Source organism: Salmo salar, chromosome 29, assembly GCF_965601325.2.
Source record: "Salmo salar chromosome 29, fSalSal1, whole genome shotgun sequence".
Classification (NCBI taxonomy): domain Eukaryota; kingdom Metazoa; phylum Chordata; class Actinopteri; order Salmoniformes; family Salmonidae; genus Salmo; species Salmo salar.
In genome coordinates this window covers 25854561-25879254 of record NC_138319.1, presented here as the reverse complement: position 1 = coordinate 25879254, position 24694 = coordinate 25854561, and the positions used below count along the sequence as shown (strand labels likewise).

At 41.3% G+C, this 24694-nt stretch overlaps 1 protein-coding gene across 1 annotated transcript in view; it reads left to right on the top strand.

The window, feature by feature from the left end:
- The window catches only part of LOC106590383 (receptor activity-modifying protein 3), a 28906-nt gene extending 5882 nt beyond the window's left edge, over positions 1 to 23024 (top strand). Inside the window, exons 2-4 of the mRNA XM_045710916.2 lie at positions 9137 to 9166; positions 9537 to 9699; positions 22522 to 23024. Of these exons, the coding sequence (XP_045566872.1) occupies positions 9137 to 9166; positions 9537 to 9699; positions 22522 to 22777 (449 nt within the window). The 3' untranslated portion in view covers positions 22778 to 23024. The remainder of the gene's footprint in view (positions 1 to 9136; positions 9167 to 9536; positions 9700 to 22521) is intronic.
- The last annotated feature ends 1670 nt before the right edge of the window (positions 23025 to 24694 follow it).

The window sequence follows — 24694 nt, the reverse complement described above, 5'->3', positions numbered from 1 at the left end:
GACTGGGGAATTCTAGGGCATTTTGTGGTGTTAAATCAGTAGATGTTATCACGTCTGCCCAGTTTCATTTAAGTAAAGTTGATTGAGTTGACTTAAAAGATCACGCCCACCATGCTCAGAGGTACATTTTCTATTTGGATTGATGCCTGTCTTCCACCAAGGCGTAGTGGCCTGATTGAAATGTGAATTATGTTGTCCAAGGGATTTGATATGTGTGATAAAAATAATCAAAGGGCTTTGATCAAAGCATTCATGATGAAGCCTGTTTATTGTGTATAAATCATCTAAGAAGATGATCATAACATCGATGTTGGTCATTAATGTTGGAAATGTATGTTTTACTGGTCATCTTGAATTAGTTATCTACTCTTTTTGCAGCAATAGGTTTTGTACCTATGTAATTAGCGGGCAAAACTGGCTGCAATGATGTCTTAAGATTTCATGGTCAGGTTGTATACTGGTTTTAAAAGGACAACCAAAATAGGATTTATTTCCTATGACATCTTGATGTCATCTTTACCTTGTCTTAACAGAGACCAGTTTGTTGTAATCTCGTTATGTGGCAAATAACCAGCACGATTTTAAAATCACAGCAGAGGTAATTTCAACGTTCTCTTACCAAGCTGAAATGATGGAATCCAGCCCTCCAATTCTCCCAAGTGCAAATCAATAAATAAGACAGGTCTGGGAACATTGCTACACTACTACGGTAGCTTATCATTCTTTTATACCATTACTGCTCTCAACAAAATAGTGTGACAATGAAAAATGTGCTTTTAAAAGTATGTGACTTTAGACACTGTGACTTTAGGCATGGAACAGGACTTAAGTCAATTGACTGCCTCTATTGGGCTGTATGGGAGCATAAGTGTCACGGTTGTCGTAAGGATTGGACCAAAATGCAGCGGGAATATGTATACTCATCTTCTTTTTATTTGAAGAAGGAGAAACAACTAAATACGTATACAAAAAAAGAACAAACCGAAACAGTCCTGTCAGGTGCAACAAACACTATACAAGGAACAACTGCCCACAAAATCCCATAGAAAAACACCCCTCTTAAATAGGACCTTCAATTAGAAGCAACTACGAGCAGCCGCTTCCAATTGAAGGTCAACCCAACAAACACCACATAGAAATACACATACTAGAACTAACATAGAAATATACTAACAAGAACATAACCCAACAAACACCGAAACGCTCTAAACAAACACCCCTCTTAAATAAGAACATAACCTAACAAACCCCGAAACACTCTAAACAAACACGTCCTGACCAAACTACAATAACAAATAACCCCTTATACTGGTCAGGATGTGACAATAAGTTTAACTTGTGAGTAAATTATGCATAAAAAATGTCAATAGGATATTTGAGTTATGTGTGGGTATAGTATTTGGCTTAGTAAGACTGCAAAGTTGGCCACATAACAGAAGTAAAATGTATTGCAATAGCTATAGTACAGTACTAAAACATTTAATCTGGATTGATGCCATCTGCTTATTGTAATTTATTTGTTTTTCAACAAATCCCCCTTAATTTTCATCTAATGATTGAGAATAAATTGCAAGAGATATCAATCCTGGTCCACATAGAGAGTTTCTCTATCTATCCCAAATTGGCCAGCACTAAATGACAGCCTTTTTAACCTTTAGAGCACAACCTTAGTAGGAAGAGGTGTGTACTTCAATGAGTGACAGACAAGCTTCAAATAGATTGTAGAATGACATTGGGGAACCTTGGCCAGTCGAAGTTAGTATCACAACTACATCCTCCCATTGTTGCTGTGACACAGGGTGCATGCTAGTTTCTGCGCCTGTGGTGAGAGTCCATTTATTATAATCACAGTTAATGACAGCAATTTGGACAATGGCAAATTTGAGAGCAGACTATTTCAGTTACCTGCACTAATGGCTTCTATATTTTTGATGAAGGCTTCGAGGACTGAAACGTCAATATTATCAACCAAAGTGAATCGATAAACGTCCCGGTTTGTTAAACAAGTGACAGTGGTACCTTTATCCTCTCCATTTTTGCTCTGTATTTTTTGCACCCAGACAACCTGTACTCAAATATGATCTCATTTGAAACAAACACCCCCTTTTGCAATTTGACTTCAATGAGCTCATTCTATGACATAATTTATTAATTGAGGAATTGCAAATTACCTCAGACCATCAGAGTGGTTTGAATGTAATGTAAGATGCAATGCAATGTATGATGAGAACCATGTACTTGGATTAGAACTGCATCATGAACATGACAAGTCAAACATCCCCCCTCTCAATCTCTCTCTCTCTCTCTCTCTCTCTCTCACTATATGACACCTCCCCATGCATCCCAGCAGATCATTTGCCTTCATTGATATTTTCGTCTCCGTTGAACTGTTTGTTTCAAGTTAGCAGCCGCAGCGCTCGAGCAACTTCAAAGTACCACCTCAACTTGAAATTAATAGAAACGCCATAGGTCAACATTAGCATTGATGATGTTTAGCACCAACAGAAGCATACAGTGAGTTGAGATCAAGCCGAAGAGCTTTGCTCTCTGCAAAGAGACAGCAATACTGCCAAGGGAACAGGGACCTGTAGCGTTGTCCTTTTTTTGACAGCTAAGGCTATACTTGAGAGGCTGAGTAAGTCTCCTTGCTCCAGTTGTGAAGTGGACTCCAGTGCCCGGCGAAGCATGACGTCTTGACACCTGCAGATAGATGACCTTGGACTGCTATCGAACAGAGTACAGACTGGTTATTTTCTGATTACATTCGGTGTCTGGCCCTGTGTTAACCTCTAGCAGCCTCAAGGAAATTACTGGGAGATTAGAAGTATCACATCTGAGAAATTAGGACTTTTATTTAAGCCTGGTTCTGGGCTCCGAGAAGTTTGTCCCATTAAGCGTTCCTTGGCTAATTTCAAAGAAGCTATCAAGAAGGATATAGCACATTGGTGTCAGACATATGGCCCATGGGTAGTTTGAGTAAAAACAAAAATCTCTATGTAATAATAATCGATATACTTTAAAATGACTAAAACCAAATTGAAACTGTGTAAAAATGAGAATGGACCTACATTCTTCACTGTGTCCAGCTCGCTAATATTCACAGTAATGAAAGCTATACAGTGGATACAGGACTATGTCTTGCCAATTTTGATGGTAAGGAAACATAAAAAGGTTCAATGCGGCCCTCTGACCTCATTGAAGACCGAATGCGGCCCTCGGGGCAAAATTAGTTTGACACCACTAATGTAGTGGAACATATCATACTGACAACATGTTACCCCCCTGGAAGAGGAATGGGCCTGCCATGCCAAAACAGGAAAGGGCCTTCCCCAAACTGTTGCCACAAAGTTGGAAGCACAGAATTGTCTAGAATGTCATTGTATGCTGTAGCATTAAGATTTCCCTTCACTGGAACTACGGGGTCTTGCATGAACCATGGAAAACAGCCCTAGACCATTATTCCTCCTCCAACAAACTGTATAGTTGGCACTATGCATTGGGGCAAGTAGCGTTCTCCTGGCATCCGCCAAACCCAGATTCGTCCGCTGGACTGCCAGATAGTGAAGCGTGATTCATCACTCCAGAGAACGCGTTTCCACTGCTCCAGAGTCCAATGGCGGCGAGCTTTACACCACTCCAGCCAACGCTTGGCATTGTGCATGGTGATCTTAGGCTTGTGTGCGGCTGTTCCACCATGGAAACCCATTTTATGAAGCTCCCGACGAACAGTCCTTGTGCTGACGTTGCTTCCCGAGGCAGTTTGGACCTTGGGTGTGAGTGTTGCAACCGAGGACAGACGATTTTTACGCACCACATGCTTCAGTACTTGCCGGTCCTGTTCTGTGAGCTTGTGTGCCTACCACTTCGCAGCTGAGCCGTTGTTGCTCCTAGACATTTCCACTTCACAATAACAGCACTTACAGTTGACCGGGGCAGCTCTAGCAGGGCAGAAATTTGACGAAATGACTTGTTGGAAAGGTGGCATCCTATGACGGTGCCACGTTGAAAGTCATTGAGCTCTTCAGTAAGGCCATTCGACTGCCAATGTTTGTCTATGGAGATTTCATGGCTGTGTGCTCGATTTTATACGCCTATCAGCAACGGGTGTGGCTAAAATAGCCAAATCCAAAAATGTGAAGGGGTGTCCACATACTTTTGTATATATAGTGTATCTTGTTTACTGTCTACATTAGCCCCGCTACGTACTCCATTTTTGCAGGTAGCTACATTTTTCACCCTACTGTATCACACTCAGCGTAAAGTGTATTTCTGTGTATAGAATATTTATACAACAGACAAGTTGGCAATTCAGGAACATGGCAACGCTACAAGGTGAAGCCTTTTTGTATCTTTGTATTTCATGCTTCAGTCGACGTTCTCTACCGACAAGTTCTTAATTGTTTCAACCACAGGACTATATTAGGCATATGGAGGGGTGAGGTGGGGGCATGCGGGGAGGTGTTGACAGTCACAGCATTGTTCCCATATGAAGATAAAACCCAATGAGAAGTGTTATGCTTGATGGCCCTGCACTTGGCACAATGCTATGCTTCTATTTTTATTTTCAGAACCTAGCATGTTGGTTCTATAGCTTCCCTAATAGACTTATACAAAATGGATTATGTGGTTGCTAGGAAGCGACTAATTCAAATACTGTCTCTTCAATTTGAAACAGCATTTTCTTTTTTCTTTTTAGGCTCCAGAAGAATGTTTATTTTCGAGTCAGGATGCAAGTGAATTTCTCAGCTTTCTGAATGATATCCTTGTAGTGTGGAAGAGAGACTGACAAGGGTTTACTAGCTCCAGTCTTATAAAAGCTGTGTTTTAATTTCTCTATTTAATGGATGGATTTGGCCCTTTGACTCACTGCTGTGCAAATGTAAACCAGGAATATTACTCAAGAGACGCCTCATTGGTTAATGTGAGACTTCAGATTTCTAGTTCTCATAAACCCTGTCATCCTATTGCCAAGTGAGAGGGAACAAGGCTGTAGTAAAAATGAAGGCACCCAAAGCAGCAGCAGACAGACACCACGCTGTCTTTATCAAACTCAAGCAACGGACGACAGCCTCAACTCAGATATGCATTCAGCAGGTCATAAAGCTAGTGATCCAACTGTAAACGGAAGTTAACTTTTTAGGGCTTAATGAAGCCTTCATAAACCCTTTATAAGTCCTATATAGATGTTTCAGACATCATTCATAAGCAGATATGAGATTCTATAGCTATGCAGTACAACGTGGCAAAAGGGTTATGCCACATTTGGCAAAGCACCAGACGTAAGGACCTTTTATATCACCCTTTATATAGTATGACTTGTCCTAATGATTTGTGTATCATCTATTGAGTGCTTATGAATGCTCTATAAAGACGTTATAACTTGTTCTTTTAAAGTGGCACTGTAAGAGAGGCGGCAGGTAGCCTAATGGTTAGAGCGTTGGACTAGTAACCGAACTTTTTATACTTAAGTATATTTAAAACCAAATACTTTTAGACTTTTACTCAAGTAGTATTTTACTGGTTGACTTATATTTTTACTTCAGTCGTTTTCTATTGTGTCATCAGTGTGTTATCAGTTTATCAGTTTGTCATCAGTTTGTCATCAGTGTGTTATCAGTTTGTTATCAGTTTGTCATCAGTTTGTCATAAGTGTGTTATCAGTGTGTTATCAGTTTGTTATCAGTGTGTTATCAGTTTGTTATCAGTGTGTTATCAGTTTGTCATCAGTGTGTTATCAGTTTGTCATCTGTGTGTTATCAGTGTGTTATCAGTTTGTCATCTGTGTGTTATCAGTGTGTTATCAGTGTGTTATCAGTTTGTCATCAGTGTGTTATCAGTTTGTCATCAGTGTGTCATCAGTGTGTTATCAGTTTCAGTGTGTTATCAGTTTGTCATCAGTTTGTCATCAGTTTGTCATCAGTGTGTTATCAGTTTGTTATCAGTTTGTCATCAGTGTGTTATCAGTTTGTCATCAGTTTGTCATCTGTGTGTTATCAGTTTGTCATCAGTGTGTTATCAGTTTGTTATCAGTTTGTCATCAGTGTGTTATCAGTTTGTCATCAGTGTGTCATCAGTTTGTTATCAGTTTGTTATCAGTTTGTCATCAGTGTGTTATCAGTTTGTCATCAGTGTGTTATCAGTGTGTTATCAGTGTGTTATCAGTTTGTCATCAGTGTGTTATCAGTTTGTCATCAGTGTGTCATCAGTGTGTTATCAGTTTCAGTGTGTTATCAGTTTGTCATCAGTTTGTCATCAGTTTGTCATCAGTGTGTTATCAGTTTGTTATCAGTTTGTCATCAGTGTGTTATCAGTTTGTCATCAGTTTGTCATCTGTGTGTTATCAGTTTGTCATCAGTGTGTTATCAGTTTGTTATCAGTTTGTCATCAGTGTGTTATCAGTTTGTCATCAGTGTGTCATCAGTTTGTTATCAGTTTGTTATCAGTGTGTTATCAGTTTGTTATCAGTTTGTCATCAGTGTGTTATCAGTTTGTTATCAGTTTGTTATCAGTTTGTCATCAGTGTGTTATCAGTTTGTCATCAGTGTGTTATCAGTTTGTCATCAGTTTGTCATCAGTGTGTTATCAGTTTGTTATCAGTTTGTCATCAGTTTGTCATCAGTGTGTTATCAGTTTGTTATCAGTTTGTCATCAGTGTGTTATAAGTTTCAGTGTGTTATCAGTGTGTTATCAGTTTGTTATCAGTTTGTCATCAGTGTGTTATAAGTTTCAGTGTGTTATCAGTGTGTTAACAGTTTCAGTGTGTTATCAGTGTGTTAACAGTTTCAGTTTGTTATCAGTGTGTTATCAGTTTCAGTTTGTTATCCGTGTGTTATTTGTGTTTCCCTTCCAGACTTTTCATACGAGATGCAAAGGCCCCCATAGCAATTTCCAGACCCGCTGGAAACTAAAACTGTCAATTGAAACCCATAATAGCCAAACTCTTTCAGCTGGGGAGAAAGTGAGCCGTGAGCCACCTATACAATCGTGGGGGAACACTGTGTGGGTATAAGGGAAGCTGAATGCCTTTGTGTCTGGGATGTACATAGTATTGAAGGTTTGTCAGGAGAGGGGGGGACTGATTTGTGAAAACACTCATTGTGACGACCCTGTATTTGTGTCATGCCCCGATACCATTTGAACGTATCACACGTAGCGATCACAGACCCCTCTGCTTTGAACACATATCCTGCGGGAGGAAATTGTTAAATTTAACGTAGTTATCCCCCGGGTGAGACTGAACTAAACAGCATAGTTTTTGTAATCGCAGATCAAGTAAAAACAACTGTGGGTTCACTCAGAATGCTTACACTGTATTTGTGGTTTTGAGTCAATGTCCAACAATGACGAAGAGCCCCCTCGGGGTGGGGGCACAGGTTCAGCCGAGAGGACGACAGGTGTCCTAAGAGACAGAAGCCCTTAACCAACAATGCTTTAAGAAGTTAAGAAAAAATATATATATGTGTTAAGTAAAAATATATAAGTAAAACATTTCAAATAAAAGTAACAAATAATTAAACAGCAGCAGTAAAATAACAAGGGAGGCTATAAACAGGGGGTACCGGTACAGAGTCAATGTGCGGGGGCACCTGTTAGTTGAGGTAATTGAGGTGATATGTACATGTAGGTACTATGCATAGATTATAAACAGAGAGTAGCAGCAGCGTAAAAGAGGGGTCTGGGAAGCCATTTGATTAGCTGTTCAGGAGCCTTATGGCTTGGGGGTAGAAGCTGTTAAGAAGCCGTTTGGACCTAGACTTGGTGCTCCGGTACCGCTTGCCGTGTGGTAGCAGAGAGAACAGTCTATGACTAGGGTGGCTGGAGTCTTTCACAATTTTTAGGGCCTTCCTCTGACACTGCCTGATATAGAGGTCCTGGATGGCAGGAAGCTTGTCCCCAGTGATGTACTGGGATATACGCACTACCCTCTGTAGTGCCTTGTGGTCAGAGGCCGACCAGTTGCCATAGCAGGCAGTGATGCAACCAGTCAGGATGCTCTCGATGGTGCAGCTGTAGAACCTTTTGAGGATCTGAGGACCCATGCCAAATCTTTTCAGTCTCCTGAGGGGGAATAGGCTTTGTCGTGCCCTCTTCACAACTGTCTTGGTGTGTTTGGACCATGATAGTTTGTTGGTGATGTGGAGACCAAGGAACTTGAAGCTCTCAACCTGTTCCACTACAGCCCCGTCAATGAGAATGTGGGCGTGCTTGGTCCTCCTTTTCCTGTTGTCCACGATCATCTCCGTTGTCTTGATCACACTGAGGGAGAGTTTGTTGTCCTGGCACCACATGACCAGGTCTCTGACCTCCCTATAGGCTGTCTCATCGCTGTCGGTGATCAGGCCTACCACTTGATGATAGTGTTGGAGTCGTGCATGGCCATGCAGTCATGGTCCTCCCCCCTGAATTTAGTGTGCACTTGTGCATGACAACAGCAGCAGCAGCAGCAGCAGCAACAACATCCGACATCAGACAGCTTGCCATTGTTCCAGAAAACTCTTTAATGAATTTGTTCTTCTCGCCATCATTTACTCAATTAGCGATTCTCACACAACTGTTTCATAAACTGTGAATTCATGTTTCTTTATTTTTTTGTCAGCCAGGATGTGTTTAGAATGGGAAAGGTAAGGGCCAGCTGGTCAGAATTGTCAGTTTTATGTTAAAGGTTCTATATATGTTTCAGTTGTGTTTTGACAACAACGTTTAAAACTGCAATATGTAGCTTTTTCGGCAACCCGACCAAATTCATGTAGAAAATTGTGTTCTAGATCTGTCATTTTCATTGAAAGCAAGTCTAAGAAGCAGTACATCTGTTCTATTTGCACTTTTTCTATGCTTCCCATTCTTAAGTTTTGTTTTTGCATCTTTTACTTTCGGTTTTGCACACTACCTTCAAACAGCTGAAAATACAATATTTTGGGTAACTGAAAATATATTTCAGAGTGATATAGATGGTACAATGGTTCTCTACACTATACATTTAAATTAGGCAAGCTATTCGAATTTTAGTAACTAGGAAATGGCAGTGATTTCTGCATATTGCATCTTTAATGTTGGTCCCAAAAAAGTCATGATTCAATGAGACTGTTGTCATGACTACTAACACTGTTTCAAGTCTCTGTGATTTTGTCTTTGACAGTGAACTCTTGGATGACTAGAGGATTGTCAGGTAAGTAACCTCATCTCCTTCTGAAGACATGAAACACTGTGGAACACAGCTTACAAATGCTGTACTTTTTATGTTTTTATAAGAAGTCATTTTAACCCCGTGATAACAATAATAGTTAAAATTGACAAAATTCAGATTTCCTGACTTCTGACAAACCCTGTGCCAGAAGTATATTCACTTCTGGGTTGTGCTCATGAGACAATGGAAAGAAAACTGACTAAAACAGGGAGGGACTATCTGGACATACATTTTCGTTTTCAGTTGCAGAACTTTTTCTGTTGCTTGACCTAATGAACACGACCCTAATGTTACTGTGGAACATTGAAGGTCATGTTTCTTTCTGTAATTTGGACCTTTTTATGTCCTGCAGCCACCGAGAATATCAATGTTGAGTCTATACCACGAAGGCCTAGTGTGGCTCTGTGCAACGAGACCCAGCTGCTGTGGGAGATGGAGGTGTGTGGAGAGGGTTTCAAGCGAGAGATGGCTTATGTGGATCCCCAGAACTGGTGCAACTTAACACACTTCATCAGGTAAAAGACTCCCCTGCCATATCTTGCCCTTTCAGTCTTATCAGAACAAGCCAGTGTCCTATCAATTCACTGACCCATTTCTTAAAGGCACTCAGTATAATTTCTGAATAAATGTGTGTGAGAAGGGAAAGGTGGGATTAGTTCCAGCCAGAAAAACATGCGTAGCCCCACTCTACCTGTTGGTAAACGTTTTGCTTTTGGAGGCAGTCTAAGATTTGGATCTTAAAGCCAAAATAAAACCTATTTCCACTAAAATGATAATTTCAGCACAATAATTATTGTACAACATCTTGGGGAAGCTCAGAACAGTTTTCCTACTTAAAAAGTTGTCTTAAGAAACCTACTGTAGGATAAATCAAAGAATACTCCATTGCAGTGTAGGTAGTCTAGTAAAATAAAAAAAATGTGTCCACTCTGTGTGTGAATGCATACATCTGGCTGTTTGTGTATGAACAGGCGATTGGCATCCAAATGCTAGTTGGCATTGCAGATCCAGGGGGCTGTTTGCCTGGCTGGGCCTGCCCAGTGATAATTTCCCCCTCACCAATGAGTGGCACCTGTGCCTGCTGGCTGACCCAGTATGGTTCTCTAACACCCTTGAACCGTCCACACACACAGATAAACACACACATGGACACACACATCCACAGGCATACTCACATACCCATACAGTATTCAGACCCCCTGACCTTTTCCACATTTTGTTATGTTTACAGCCTTATTCTAAAATAGATGAAATTGTTTCCCCCCCTCATCAATCTACACACAATGCCCCATAATGACAAAACAAAAACAGGTTTTTAGACATTTTTGCAAATGTAATTTAAAAAAATACAAAAATGAAAGTGTTCAGACCCTTTACTCAGAACGTTTTTAAAGCGCCTTTGACAGCGATTACAGCCTCAAATCTTCTTGGGTATGACACTAAAAGCTTGGCACACCTGTATTTGGGGAGTTTGTCCCATTTTTCTCTGCAGATCCTCTCAAGCTCAGGTTGGATGGGTACTGTTGCTCTACAGCTATTTTCATGTCTCTCCAGAGAGCAGGTTATCATCAAGGATCTCTGTACTTTGCTCCGTTCATCTTTCCCTCGATCCTGACTAGTCTTCCAGTCCCTGACTCTGAAAAACTTCTCCACAACATGATGCTGCCACCACCATGCTTCACCGTAGGGAAACGCTGTACCAGGTTTCCTCCAGCCGTGACGCTTGGCATTCAGGCCAAAGAGTTCAATCTTGGTTTCATCAGACCAGAGAATATTGTTTTTCATGGTCTGAGAGTCTTTTAGGTGCCTTTAGGCAAACTCCAAGTGGGCTGTCATGTGCCTTTTGCTGAGGAGTGGCTTCCATCTGGCCACTCTACCATAAAGGCCTGATTGGTAGAGGGCTGCAGAGATGGTTGTCCTTCTGGAAGTTTCTCCCATTCCCACAGAGGAACTCTGGAGCTCTGTGAGAGTGACCATCGGGTTCTTGGTCACCTCCCTGACTAATTCTTCTCTGCGATTGCTCAGTTTGGCCAGGCAGCCAGCTCTAGGAAGAGTCTTGGTGGTTCCAAACTTCTTCCATTTAAGAATGCTGGAGGCCACTGTGTTCTTGGGGACCTTCAATGCTGCAGACATTTTTTGGTACCCTTCCCCAGATCTGTGCCTCAACACAATCCTGTCTTGGAGCTCTACAGGACAATGCCTTCGACCTCATGGCTTGGTTTTTGCTCTGATAAGTATTGTCAACTGTAGGACCTTATATAGACAGGTGTGTGCCTTTCCAAATCATGTCCAGTCAATTGAATTTACCACAGGTGGACTCCAATCAACTTCTAGAAATATCTCATGGATGATCAATGGAAACATACTGCACCTGAGCTCAATTTCAAGTCTCATAGCAAAGGGTCTGAATACTTATGTAAATAAGGTATTTCTGTGTTTATTTTTAATATATTTGCAAAAATGTCGAAAAACCTGTTTTCGCTTTGACATTATGGGGTATTGTGTGTAGATTGATGAGGAAAAAATGTATTTAATACGTTTTAGAATAAGGCTGTAACGTAACAAAATGTGGAAGAAGTCAAGGGGTCTGAATACTTTCTGAATGCACTGCATATGCCAAATCAACACTAGAAAAATGTCCCTCTGTGAATTTCAGTGTTTTGTAAATAAATAATTGTGCTGGGGATTCAGAGGCCTAGCATAGATTTTTTGCCCTACTGGATCCGATTAAGCCTCAATAAAACTCAGCATGAATGACAGAGAATGCAATAGGGAGTCATTCAGGGGTGTGATAACCAGCCTAATCTGATAAAGAGATGGATGATGTTGTATCAGGCCATCAAGTTGGATTAGATGCCATCATAGAATAGCCTATCTCTTTTCAAAACATAATATCAAATAGGTATCTCCTGGCATAGCTCAGAGTATAGTCTAATGAGTAATACAGTGAGGGCTTTCGAAAGATGGCCACTTGTGTTGCAATTTCAGTTGGCTACATTTATGAAAGAATTGAGCCATTGACCAAAGACAAAAACATTTATTTCTCTCCTTAATATGTGCTATTTGAGGATTCAAGACATTCATTTTTATAGTAAATATACTGCAAAAAAAATAAAGGGAACACTTAAACAACACATCCTAGATCTGAATGAAATAAATAATCTTATTAAATACTTTTTTCTTTACATAGTTGAATGTGCTGACAACAAAATCACACAAAAATAATCAATGGAAATCCAATTTATCAACCCATGGAGGTCTGGATTTGGAGTCACACTCAAAATTAAAGTGGAAAACCACACTACAGGCTGATCCAACTTTGATGTAATGTCCTTAAAACAAGTCAAAATGAGGCTCAGTAGTGTGTGTGGCCTCCACGTGCCTGTATGACCTCCCTACAACGCCTGGGCATGCTCCTGATGAGGTGGCGGATGGTCTCCTGAGGGATCTCCTCCCAGACCTGGACTAAAGCATCCGCCAACTCCTGGACAGTCTGTGGTGCAACGTGGCGTTGGTGGATGGAGCGAGACATGATGTCCCAGATGTGCTCAATTGGATTCAGGTCTGGGGAATGGGCGGGCCAGTCCATAGCATCAATGCCTTCCTCTTGCAGGAACTGCTGACACACTCCAGCCACATGAGGTCTAGCATTGTGTTGCATTAGGAGGAACCCAGGGCCAACCGCACCAGCATATGGTCTCACAAGGGGTCTGAGGATCTCATCTCGGTTCCTAATGGCAGTCAGGCTACCTCTGGCGAGCACATGGAGGAGAAAGAAAGAAATGCCACCCCACACCATGACTGACCCACCGCCAAACCGGTCATGCTGGAGGATGTTGCAGGCAGCAGAACGTTCTCCACGGCGTCTCCAGACTCTGTCACGTCTGTCACGTGCTCAGTGTGAACCTACTTTCATCTGTGAAGAGCACAGGGCGCCAGTGGCGAATTTGCCAATCTTGGTGTTCTCTGGCAAATGCCAAACGTCCTGCACGGTGTTGGGCTGTAAGCACAACCCCCACCTGTGGACGTCGGGCCCTCATACCACCCTCATGGAGTCTGTTTCTGACCATTTGAGCAGACACATGCACATTTGTGGCCTGCTGGAGGTCATTTTGCAGGGCTCTGGCAGTGCTTCTCCTGCTCCTCCATGCACAAAGGCGGAGGTAGCGGTCCTGCTGCTGGGTTGTTGCCCTCCTACGGCCTCCTCCACGTCTCCTGATGTACTGGCCGTCTCCTGGTAGCGCCTCCATGCTCTGGACACTACGCTGACAGACACAGCAAACCTTCTTACCACAGCTCGCATTGATGTGCCATCCTGGATGAGCTGCACTACCTGAGCCACTTGTGTGGGTTGTAGACTCTGTCTCATGCTACCACTAGAGTGAAAGCACCGCCAGCATTCAAAAGTGACCAAAACATCAGCCAGGAAGCATAGGAACTGAGAAGTGGTCTGTGGTCACCACCTGCAGAACCACTCCTTTATTGGGGGTGTCTTGCTAATTGCCTATAATTTTCACCTGTTGTCTATTCCATTTGCACAACAGCATGTGAAATGTATTGTCAATCAGTGTTGCTTCCTAAGTGGACAGTTTGATTTCACAGAAGTGTGATTGACTTGGAGTTACATTGTGTTGTTTAAGTGTTCCCTTTATTTTTTTGAGCAGTGTATAATATGTCCAGATATAGTACCAGTCAAAAGTTTGGACACACCTAATCATTCCAAGAGTGTGCAAAGCTGTCATCAAGACAAAGGGTGGCTACTTTGAAGACTCTCAAATATAGAATATATTTTGATTTGTTTAACACTTCTTTGGTTAATACATGATTCCATATGTGTTACTTCATAGTTTTGTTGTCTTCACTATTATTCTACAATGTAGAAAATAGTAAAAATAAAGAAAAACCCTGAAATGAGTAGGTGTGTCCAAACTTTTGACTATTACTTTAGCTTCCATCTAGGTACCTCTCTATTACCAACTGGCCAGATGTTTATGTGAGAGACAAATTATCTTTACAGGGTGTAACAGCCATTTCCACCAACCCTTCCCTCCTCCTCTGTACCTTGTACAATACCTCATATTATGTCCAGTAGCTCGTATTGTCAAGACATTGCTTAAGTTTTCTCTAATCAAGACATCCGTTACCAAACATACCAGCTTGAAAATGATATTTACAGTGCTTGTTAACTGAAACGGCTGTCGTGAGAGAGAGTAGACCAAGGTGCAGCGGAGTTAGTGTTCATCATTGAATATTTAATAGACGAAAGAACACTATACAAAAATAAGAAAACCGACAGCCAAACAGTCCTGTCAGGTGCAAAACACTAACAGAAACAATTACCCACAAAACCCCAACGGAAAAACAGGCACTTATGTGTGACTCCCAATCAGCAACAACACTCTACAGCTGTGCCTGATTGGAAGCCACACGGCCAAAATCAACAAAACAAACCAACATAGAAAAAGAGCATAGAACGCCCACCCAATGTAACACCCTGGCCTAACCAAAATAAAGAACAAAAAACCCCTCTCTATGGCCAGGGCGTTACATTAACATGTTATTCATGAGACATGTGTTCTCATGGACATCCCCAGTGAATCTGTGGCACTCTGTTTAGAGAGAGAGAAAGAAATAGAATGAGATAAAGTGAAGGACCATGTCAGCGAGGTGTCAGTATATGTTAGATGGAACTCTTTCCAAAATGCACGGCCATCTACACATGTAAGATCTTCATTTGATCAGTTTCTCAGAGCAGTATCCTGCAGCAACAGGAAATGTGAATTATTGTGTGGATTGTAATTAATGGACATTTTTGTAGGGGTTGATAGATTTTTTGTTTGGGCAAATCAAGTCTGACATTTTTAAGGGGAAATTACAGACTTTGACTTTTTAAACCTTGAATATGCCAAGATTTTGCATTTCCTGAAACAACAAGGTGATCAAATTAAGATCCTAAATCTGTATATTGATTCAAATGAGCAAATCTGAATCTCACCACGGGTACACAGTCAAGAGAATGGGACAGCCGAGGAGGCATGGACTAACTGCAGAACATCAGCAGAGACTGAATGCCAGGCACGGTGCCATCCACTGCTAATGAATATTAACACAGGTACGTTATCAACAGCAGGCCTAGGGACAATATCATCAGCAGGCTTGGTCTGCTTTCTAACTAACAGATGCTCCTCCAAGGTCAACAGTGCATGTTAGAGTGCCCCAAATGGCCATTTGCAAACGCAATGAGAATTTACTGTCTGTGTAATTTAGTAGAACAGAAAATGTGGTAATTGCAGTACCAGTCACAGAGGACATACTGAGAGGAGAGTTGGAAATATAATCAATTCACCACAACTTGAAGGGAACCGTTTTTTTTCTCTCCAGGTCCCAGGTTGATCCCTTGGGATTGCTAGTGTATACCACTTGAATGAAGAAGTAAAATGCAATTTTTGTCAACTCCGCAAAACATAAACTCTGTCAGATTTTTGTCTAACGTCAACTCCGTCAGAGTGCTGAAAGATCTGATAGAATGGTTATGTTTCTATTGGGATTTTCAAATGAATAATTTTCCATATTTTACAAAATGTTTTTATTACAATTACATTTTTAGAGGCAAAAATATTTGAATCACTGTTCTGCAACATATGCTTAAACAATTGAATTATTTGCTGTGCTAGACCTAAGGGATAATGTTCGCTTTATAAATGTTGTTTCATGTACTAAATCTAGAAACACATGCCAAAATGCTAACGAAATTAGCCCTGGACCATTTAATAGTGGTCTAAAACAAAACAAAAAGAAGTTTGGAGATTTGTATTACATATTTGAATAATGTAATGTTATAATTAAACAATCAAGGCCTTTAAACACTTGTTGGACAATACTTGTAAAAATGAAATGCCTTTTAGGATGTCTGATGGAGTTTACATAAATCCAGCAAAACTGCGCTATGCCACTGTCCCTTGGGTCGGAAGAAAATTACCTCAACAACCATAATCCAAAACAATCCAGCAAAAATCCATCTTGGATGACATAAATTTGGTGTAAAGCCTATGCATTTCACTGTACCATTTACACCCTGTATCCTGTGGACGTGACCAATAAACTTTGATTTGATTTATGTCCTCTCCTCCCCCAAGTATGCCTGTCTGTACATATCCTTTATTACATTTTTTAAGAGCAGTGCAGACTATGATGAATTTTTCAGCAGCATAGCTTCTTCTGACAACCTAATGGACTCATTGACTCTAAACAATCAGATATAATGATCTTTTGTTATGTTTCTGACAAGCTGGACTCAAAACACTTTAAAACAGGATCCCATTGGACAATCAACACTTTATAAAGTCTTTTTAGAACACTCATAAAGTCTTCATAAGCAATACATGGATACTTCAGAAATTATTTATAAGCAATATTATCCCGCATAAACGGTTATATAAAAAGGTCCTAGCGTGTTGTTTGCTGATGAATGATTTCTGAAGCATTTTATAAAGAGTATGAGGCTTCATTAAAAACATTTTTTCCTTGCCCTGAAAGTATTGTTTGTGGCCCAAAGAGACAGTGATCCGCTATTCAGATATGTTTCAAAAGCCACTGCTAACATAAGCTACTTAAACTGACCCAAAAGGCTTTTTACAAGTCTTTGCCATTTCTGAAGAATATTTGTGCAGGCAATGTTTGGCAGTGAAGTTGACCTGTAATGTTGGCATTGTGGGTTGGTTTTGTTTTGCTATTGGGAAGCTTTGAATTTTCCTTACATGAAAAATACATCTGAGAAAACATTTAGAATATGCCTCAGCTCTTCTCGCGCACCAAATGTACAGCTGCTGGAAATAATGTAGTTTTTCCAGTTATTACTTTATCTGAAGCACAGCAGATTTTAAAAACAAATTTGCCAACGCTACAGAAGGCTAGTAAAGGCCCAGTGCACAACTTTTGTGTAATAAAAAATATATATATTTATATATATTATATATATCGTTTTTGAATTCACATTTTTCAGGGGGTGCTGCAGCACCCTCAGCACCACTACTTCTCCCAAGTGGCGCAGCGGTCTAAGGCACTGCATCTCAGTGCTAGAGGCGTCACTACAGACCCTGGATCGATTCCAGGCTGTATCACATCTGGCAGGGCATTGGGAGTCCCATAGGGCGGCTCATAATTGGCCCAGCGTTGTCTGGGTAGCCCATCATTGTAAATAAGAATTTGTTCTTAACGAGCTTGCCTTGTTAAATAAAGGTTAAATAAAAATAAATATGACTTCATTCGTCTAAAATGTACCCTTGTTAACCTAGAGTTGATGTCCGTGCCCCCGCATAAATCTAATTAGCATAATAAAAAAAATCCCCATCAAAATCTGTTTAAGCTAGATATATCTGTTTTATTTGCATGGCTGCGTCTCAATCCACCACATCCACCGATGTCGCCCTTCCGCATCTGCAGTGAAAGGTAGCAGAGCTAGAGCTGTGTTTGTCAGACCATGAGACATCCTGAAAATTGGTTGTCTCATGAAAACGTCTGTAGGGTCCGAATGGTTTAGCCTACAAACTATTTTGACCCCTCTATGGAAAGATGAGACTCTCACAAACATGATGGTGTTGCTCTAGGACGCCCCCAAGCCTCACAAGAATAGTCTGAAGCCGGGTACCAGTTTAAAAAATGAATGGAAGCATAGATGGAGATAGTTTTGTGCCTAAGACAAGGGGTTAAATAGAAAGTGGAGTGGAGTCGCAATTCAATGGCTCAGACACAAGAGGTATGTGGCAGGATCTACAGTCAATCACGGACTACAAAAGAAAAATCAGCCCCGTCGCAGATCACGATGTCTTGCTCCCAGACAGACTGAACAAGTTTTTTGCTCGCTTTGAGGACAATACAGTGCCACTAACACAGCCCGCTACCAAAACCTGCGGGCTCTCCTTCACTGCAGCCAACGTGAGTAAAACATTTAAACGTGTTAACCCTCGCAAGGCTGCAGGCCCAGACAGCATCCCCGGCCGCGTCCTCAGAGCATGCTGGCTGGTGTGTTTACAGACATATTCAATCAATCCTTATCCCAGTCTGCTGTTCCCACATGCTTCAAGAGGGCCACCATTGTTCCTGTTCCCAAGAAAGCTAAGGTAACTGAGCTAAATAACTACCGCCCTGTAGCACTCACTTCCGTCATCATGAAGTGCTTTGAGAGACTAGTCAAGGACCATATCACCTCCACCCTACCTGACACCCTAGACCCACTCCAATTTGCTTACCGACCCAATAGGTCCACAGACGACGCAATTGCCATCACACTGCACACTGTCCTAACCCATCTGGACAAGAGGAATACCTATGTAAGAATGCTGTTTATCGATTACAGCTCAGCAATTAACACCATAGTACCCTCCAAACTCGTCATTAAGCTCGAGACCCTGGGTCTCGACCCCGCCCTGTGCAACTGGGTCGTGGACTTCCTGACGGGCCGCCCCCAGGTGGTGAGGGTAGGTAACAACATCTCAACCCCGCTGATCCTCAACACTGGGTACCCACAAGGGTGCGTTCTCAGCCCTCTTCTGTACTCCCTGTTCACCCACGACTGCGTGGCCATGCACGCATCCAACTCAATCATCAGGTTTGCAGACGACACTACAGTGGTGGGCTTGATTACCAACAACGACGAGACGGCCTACAGGGAGGAGGTGAGGGCCCTCGGAGTGTGGTGTCAGGAAAATAACCTCGCACTCAATGTCAACAAAACAAAAGAGATGATCGTGGACTTCAGGAAACAGCACAGGGAGCAGCCTCCTATCTACATTGACGGGACAGTAGTGGAGAGGGTGGAGAGTTTTAAGTTCCTCGGCGTACACATCACGGAAAAACTGAAATGGTCCACCCACACAGACAGCGTGGTGAAGAAGGCACAGCAGCGCCTCTTCAACCTCAGGAGGCTGAAGAAATTCGGCTTGTCACCAAAAACACTCACAAACTTTTACAGATGCACAATCGAGAGCATCCTGTCGGGCTGTATCACCGCCTGGTACGGCAGCTGCTCCGCCCATAACCGGAAGGCTCTCCAGAGGGTAGTGAGGTCTACACAACGCATCACCGGGTGCAAACTACCTGCCCTCCAGGACACCTACACCACCCGATGTCACAGGAAGGCCAAAAAGATCATCAAGGACAGCAACCACCCGAGCGACTGCCTGTTCACCCCGCTAACATCCAGAAGGCGAGGTCAGTACAGGTGCATCAAAGCTGGAACCGAGAGACTGAAAAACAGCTTATATCTCACGGCCATCAGACTGTTAAATAGCCATCACTAACATTGAGTGGCTGCTGCCAACATACTGACTCAACTCAAGCCACTTTAATGATGGGAAAATTGATGTAATCAATTTATCACTTGCCACTTTATATTATTTATATTAGATAATGTTTACATAACCTACATTATTCATCTTATATGTATATACTGTACGCCATACCATCTACTGCATCTTGCCATCTTGATGTAATGTATCACTAGTCACTTTAAACAATGCCACTTTATATAATGTTTTCATAACCTACATTACTCATCTCATATGTATATACTTTACTCTATACCATCTACTGCATCTTGCCATCCTGATGTAATGTATCACTAGCCACCTTAAACAATGCTGCTTTATATGTTTTCATACCCTACAATACTCATCTCATATGTATATACTGTACTCTGCACCATCTACTACATCTTGCCTATGCCGTTCGGCCATCACTCATTTATATATTTTTATGTACATATTCGTATTCATTCCTTTACACTTGTGTGTACAAGGTAGTTGTTGTGGAATTGGTAGATTACTTGTTAGATATTACTGCATGGTCGGAACTAGAAGCACAAGCATTTCGCTACACTTGCATTAACACCTGCTAACCATGTGTATGTGACAAATACATTTGATTTGATTTGATTTGACATGTAAAAAAAAGTATTCTATATACATAGGACAGACACTTCAGAACAAACTTCCTTCAGATTATTATTTTTCACTGTCTGTTTATCCATGTATGAAGCTGTTATTAAATGTGTTTCTATGAGCTAATAGAAGTAAGGTCAAATTCAACGTGTCATCCGCCCAGAAATTTGTATATAGTTTTGATACCTTAAGTGGTCCTAAAATTCCAAACCAAATAGCAAAATGATCTTTGGTATGACCAGTTTAAAACAATTCCATATGTTAGCTTAGTAGAACCCATTCCCCCAGCTTAGACTCTTAAGGATTTTCAAGAGACAATCAGCTTTTATAAGAATGTATTTGTCCTTTTAATGATGGGTAAGCTTTTGCCGGTTTTAAATGATAAAAGAAAATAACACAGCACGCAGCTAAATATAAATGGTAGCTTCACGTATTCCATCACTTTTAAGTCTGGGGTCAACATCTTGTACCATCGTTTTTTACAATAATATACAAGCCCAAAAGCTATTCCAGAGTTACCATACAATTAATCCATTAATTTACAGCAGCCTCCCTTATGTCGTATGGAGACACAGTCTACACGCTTGACCAAGACTCATTCGATTTGCAGCACTTAGGCGGAGGTTATCTGAAAGCAATGATGAGGATTGGCTGACGTCAAACCACACCGCTAGTATGAAAGGCATAGGAGGGGAAAATGGCACTTTGGTCTTGACTAGTTTGACTTAATGTGGTCTGATAGGATCTGTTTTGCTAGGTAAGCATCATGTTACCCAGAATGCTATTATATCAACTCTAATCACCCATTTAGCTCCTAACTGTGTACTGTAACAAGCCTGGGAAGTGCAGGTAATTTGTGTCATACTGGAAGAAAAACTGTGTGTGTTATAATGGGTTGCTTTTAGTGCAGTTTATAGGGCATAGTACATACAGAAATGCACCCTAATGAGGCAGCCTGTGTCCAACTCGTAGCTAATGATGTAAACTTGATGAGGAGGACACACATGGCATATGGCTACTCCAACAGTTTCCAAAGTGACATAAAAACATTGGTCCTAGTTTGAACAAAAACAATGTTACAAGGGCTTTATAACACATTCATAAAGCATTCATAAGCACTACATAGATTCTTCAAAAACCATCTATTTAACTGTGTCCATATAAATTAGGACATCCTTAAGCAGTGCTTAAGAAGGCTTTATGAATGCTCTATAAATTGTGGTTCATTTAAATGGAAATAAGTGAATTGTTTTGCCCCACAGTTAGCCATGATGATTAGCTAGCAAGCCAAAATGGTTTACAGTTACTGTAGCTAGCAATCACTTATACACTATTTTGCTAGCTACAGTAGCGCTACCGTGCCTCCAAAAATAACGTCTTCAAAAATTATGTGTTTACATTTTACCATTGTGACGCACATCCATTCATATCGATTTTCTATGCATATTATGACAAAAGAGGCATGCCTCTTTCTTTATAGATTCACACCGGGCTGAAAAAGTTTTTTGCAGAGTAAGAATTTTAGGGATAAACCCTCCCTGTTTATCCGTTTAGACACATCCTATGTGTAAGGTTCTGTATTTATTTTCTTAGTCAACCTTGTGTTCTGTTTCTTTGTGTTCTTGAACCTAGTCCTGTCTTTCATTTTTGTTCATTGACTTCACCTGGATAAGTTACTCACCTGGTCTCATCAGCTCCTTATTTAGTTCAGTTCATTCTGTTTGTGCCTTTGTGAGGTATTGTTCGTTTTGACTCTGCTAAGACTTTTACTAGTTCGTTTGTGAGAACCAGTTATAGCCTTCAGTCCTAGTTTTATTTCACCTACCTGTTTATGACCATTGCCTGCCTGTGACCACGATTCCTGCCTTCTGCGAAGGCAAAATAAACACCTGTCACGCTCTGCTGGTGAATCCACGCCTTTTTCTCCCTGATTATTAATTGCACTAAGTAGCTGTGCGTAAGGTAACAGCTAAGATGCTAAATCTGCTAAGTAGACCCCTTATCTCTTCTCCCCTGAAATAGAAAATAAATACGGAGATGCAGAGAACATGATTTTCAGTCTAATCCATGGCCCCAGATTCCCTGTCTTCTGATTTGCTAAACACTTTGTGTTCCTCGATCATCTGGGCCAGGTATTGGCCAACCCTCCTCCTGGATAGCTACTTTTGTTCCAGCCCTGCCCCAACATCTGAATCTACTGATCAGCTGCTCAGGGGCTGTTAGAGCAGGGCTGGAACAAAAGCCTACTGTACATGCCCAGGAGGAGGGTTGGCCAAGCCCTGCTCTAGGCCGGGAGTACCAGAGCCATATATTTACACCTCTATGGCTCTGGTGAGTACTAGCCCTTTCTCAACCTGACTGTTTATTTTAAACATTTGTGTTTCTCTGCTCTCTCCGCAGTGAGTACCACGTCTTCTCGCTGTGCACAGAGACCAACGCCGGGCGCATCAACTGCTACTGGCCCAATCCGCTGGTGGAGAACTACATCATCCGCATCCACAAGCACTTCTTCTCCAACTGCACCCTGGAGAGGGTGATCCTGGTGGACCCACCGGACGACACACTCACCATCCTCATCCTCATCCCCGTCTTCCTCACCCTGGCTATGATCGCACTGGTGGTGTGGTGCAGTAAGCGCAGCGACATCCTGGCTTAAGATGTTGGTTTGTTTGGTTCCCATGTGACTGTGCAATGTGGCTGTCCAGAGACCCATGAACTTCTTTGAATGAAAATACTTTATTGATCCCCAGAGGGGAAATTGGGTTAGACAGGTAGCCTGGGAAGACAGGTAGGGAACCTACAAAGGGAACTTTTGTTTGTTCATTGTGTCATTTCAGGATTATGGTGGATTGAATGGACCAAAAGAAGCTACTTAACGCCTTTGAGGGAGATGCATCCTAAATCCATTTTGCTAGCTTGAGACGGTCCAAGCCCTTTTGAGAGATATACAAGGACTCAAGGCACAGAGCTACAAGACATTCAGGATTGTTGATCCTTGGTGTGAAAAGGGACAGAGGCCCAGGGACTGCCTCAACATCATCACCTATCAGACGCTGTTTAAGCTTGTGGGTATATATTCTGGTGAAGAGTCTTCTCAATGGGAGAACACGGACAAGTTGACACCTGAACATGTAGAATACTTTTCTGTACCAGTTCCGTCTACTGTAAAGACCCTGAATTTTCCTTCCTTTATCGCCTGCCATTCTTTCTCAACGGCAGTGTTCCTGGCACCATGGCCTTCTTCACGCTTCCTCGTCTGTTATGTGTTGTCACTATCAGTTCAAGCTGCAAAGACGGATACAACAATTTCTTTCCAAAACAATCTGATTTTTTATCTAACCCTGATTTAACTTACCTTAACCACACCCCTAACCATATGCCAAACCAACACCTTCATTTAAGACCAATGCTAATTTTCATGTTCATGATATAGGCAATTCTGACTTTGAAGCTTGGCCATAGAATGGGAACAAGCCCTATATGTGTCGCTTAGACTAGAGAACTTGGTTTGTTTCTTGAAGTGAAATGGTTGTTTGACTTCATTATTTATCTTGTCTCTGGGTTGTCATTGCAATGCCCCAAAAGTTGTTATCACTGATTGCACTGCTCATGTGGTGAAACCTCAGCAGGAATTCTGCTCACTCTAATTGTAGTTTAATCGTTCTGGGAGGTATGGGCGGTAGGAACATAAATCACTGTCAAGATTACGGACTCGTTTTGAGAGAATTTCGTTGTGCCAGAAAACTTTTGGTATTGAGGAGCTATTGAATTATTTACTGTAATGCTATTTAATGTTTTAATTAAATGACTTAGAATTAGTCAATGCTTTGGTTATTAATCAACATGTCCATAGTGCAATGTCATTTGCCACTTTTTGTCCTCTGCCGTTTCGAAACCATTCCTACCTCTACTTCAAACTACATCCATCTCGATGTATCTCCAATTCAACTGAAACATCCTTAGTACGGTGGTCATAGCAAAATAATATTTTTTTGACATTTCAGTGTGTAAATGTAGTTAAACAGTCGAATCTGCAAAAAAATATGTTCTGACATTTAGGTTAATTTTCAACGTAAAACTCAACATTGCTGTATGATACATTACCATATGGGCAAAGCTACTAACAAGGCCGTATGAACATTTCAGAAGGGATTGGGGGGGATGTTCATATTCCTCATCAGTGGTGTAAAGTACATAAGTAAAAATACTTTAAAGTACTACTTCGGTTTTTTTGTGTATCTGTACTTTACTATTTATATTTGACAACTTTTACATTTACTTCACTAAAATAATGTACTTTTTACTCCATACGTTTTCCCTAACACCCAAAAGTACTCGTTACATGTTGAGTGCTTAGCAGGACAGAAAAATGGTCAAATTCACGTACTTATCAAGCAAACACGTGGTCATCCCTACTGCCTCTGATCTGGCAGACTCACTAAACACATGCATTGTTTGTAAATTATTTGTGTTGGAGTGTACCCCTGGCTATCTGTACATTGTAAAAACAAGAAAATGGTGCCATCTGCTTTGCTTAATAGAAGGAATATGACATTTTTACTTTTGGTACTTA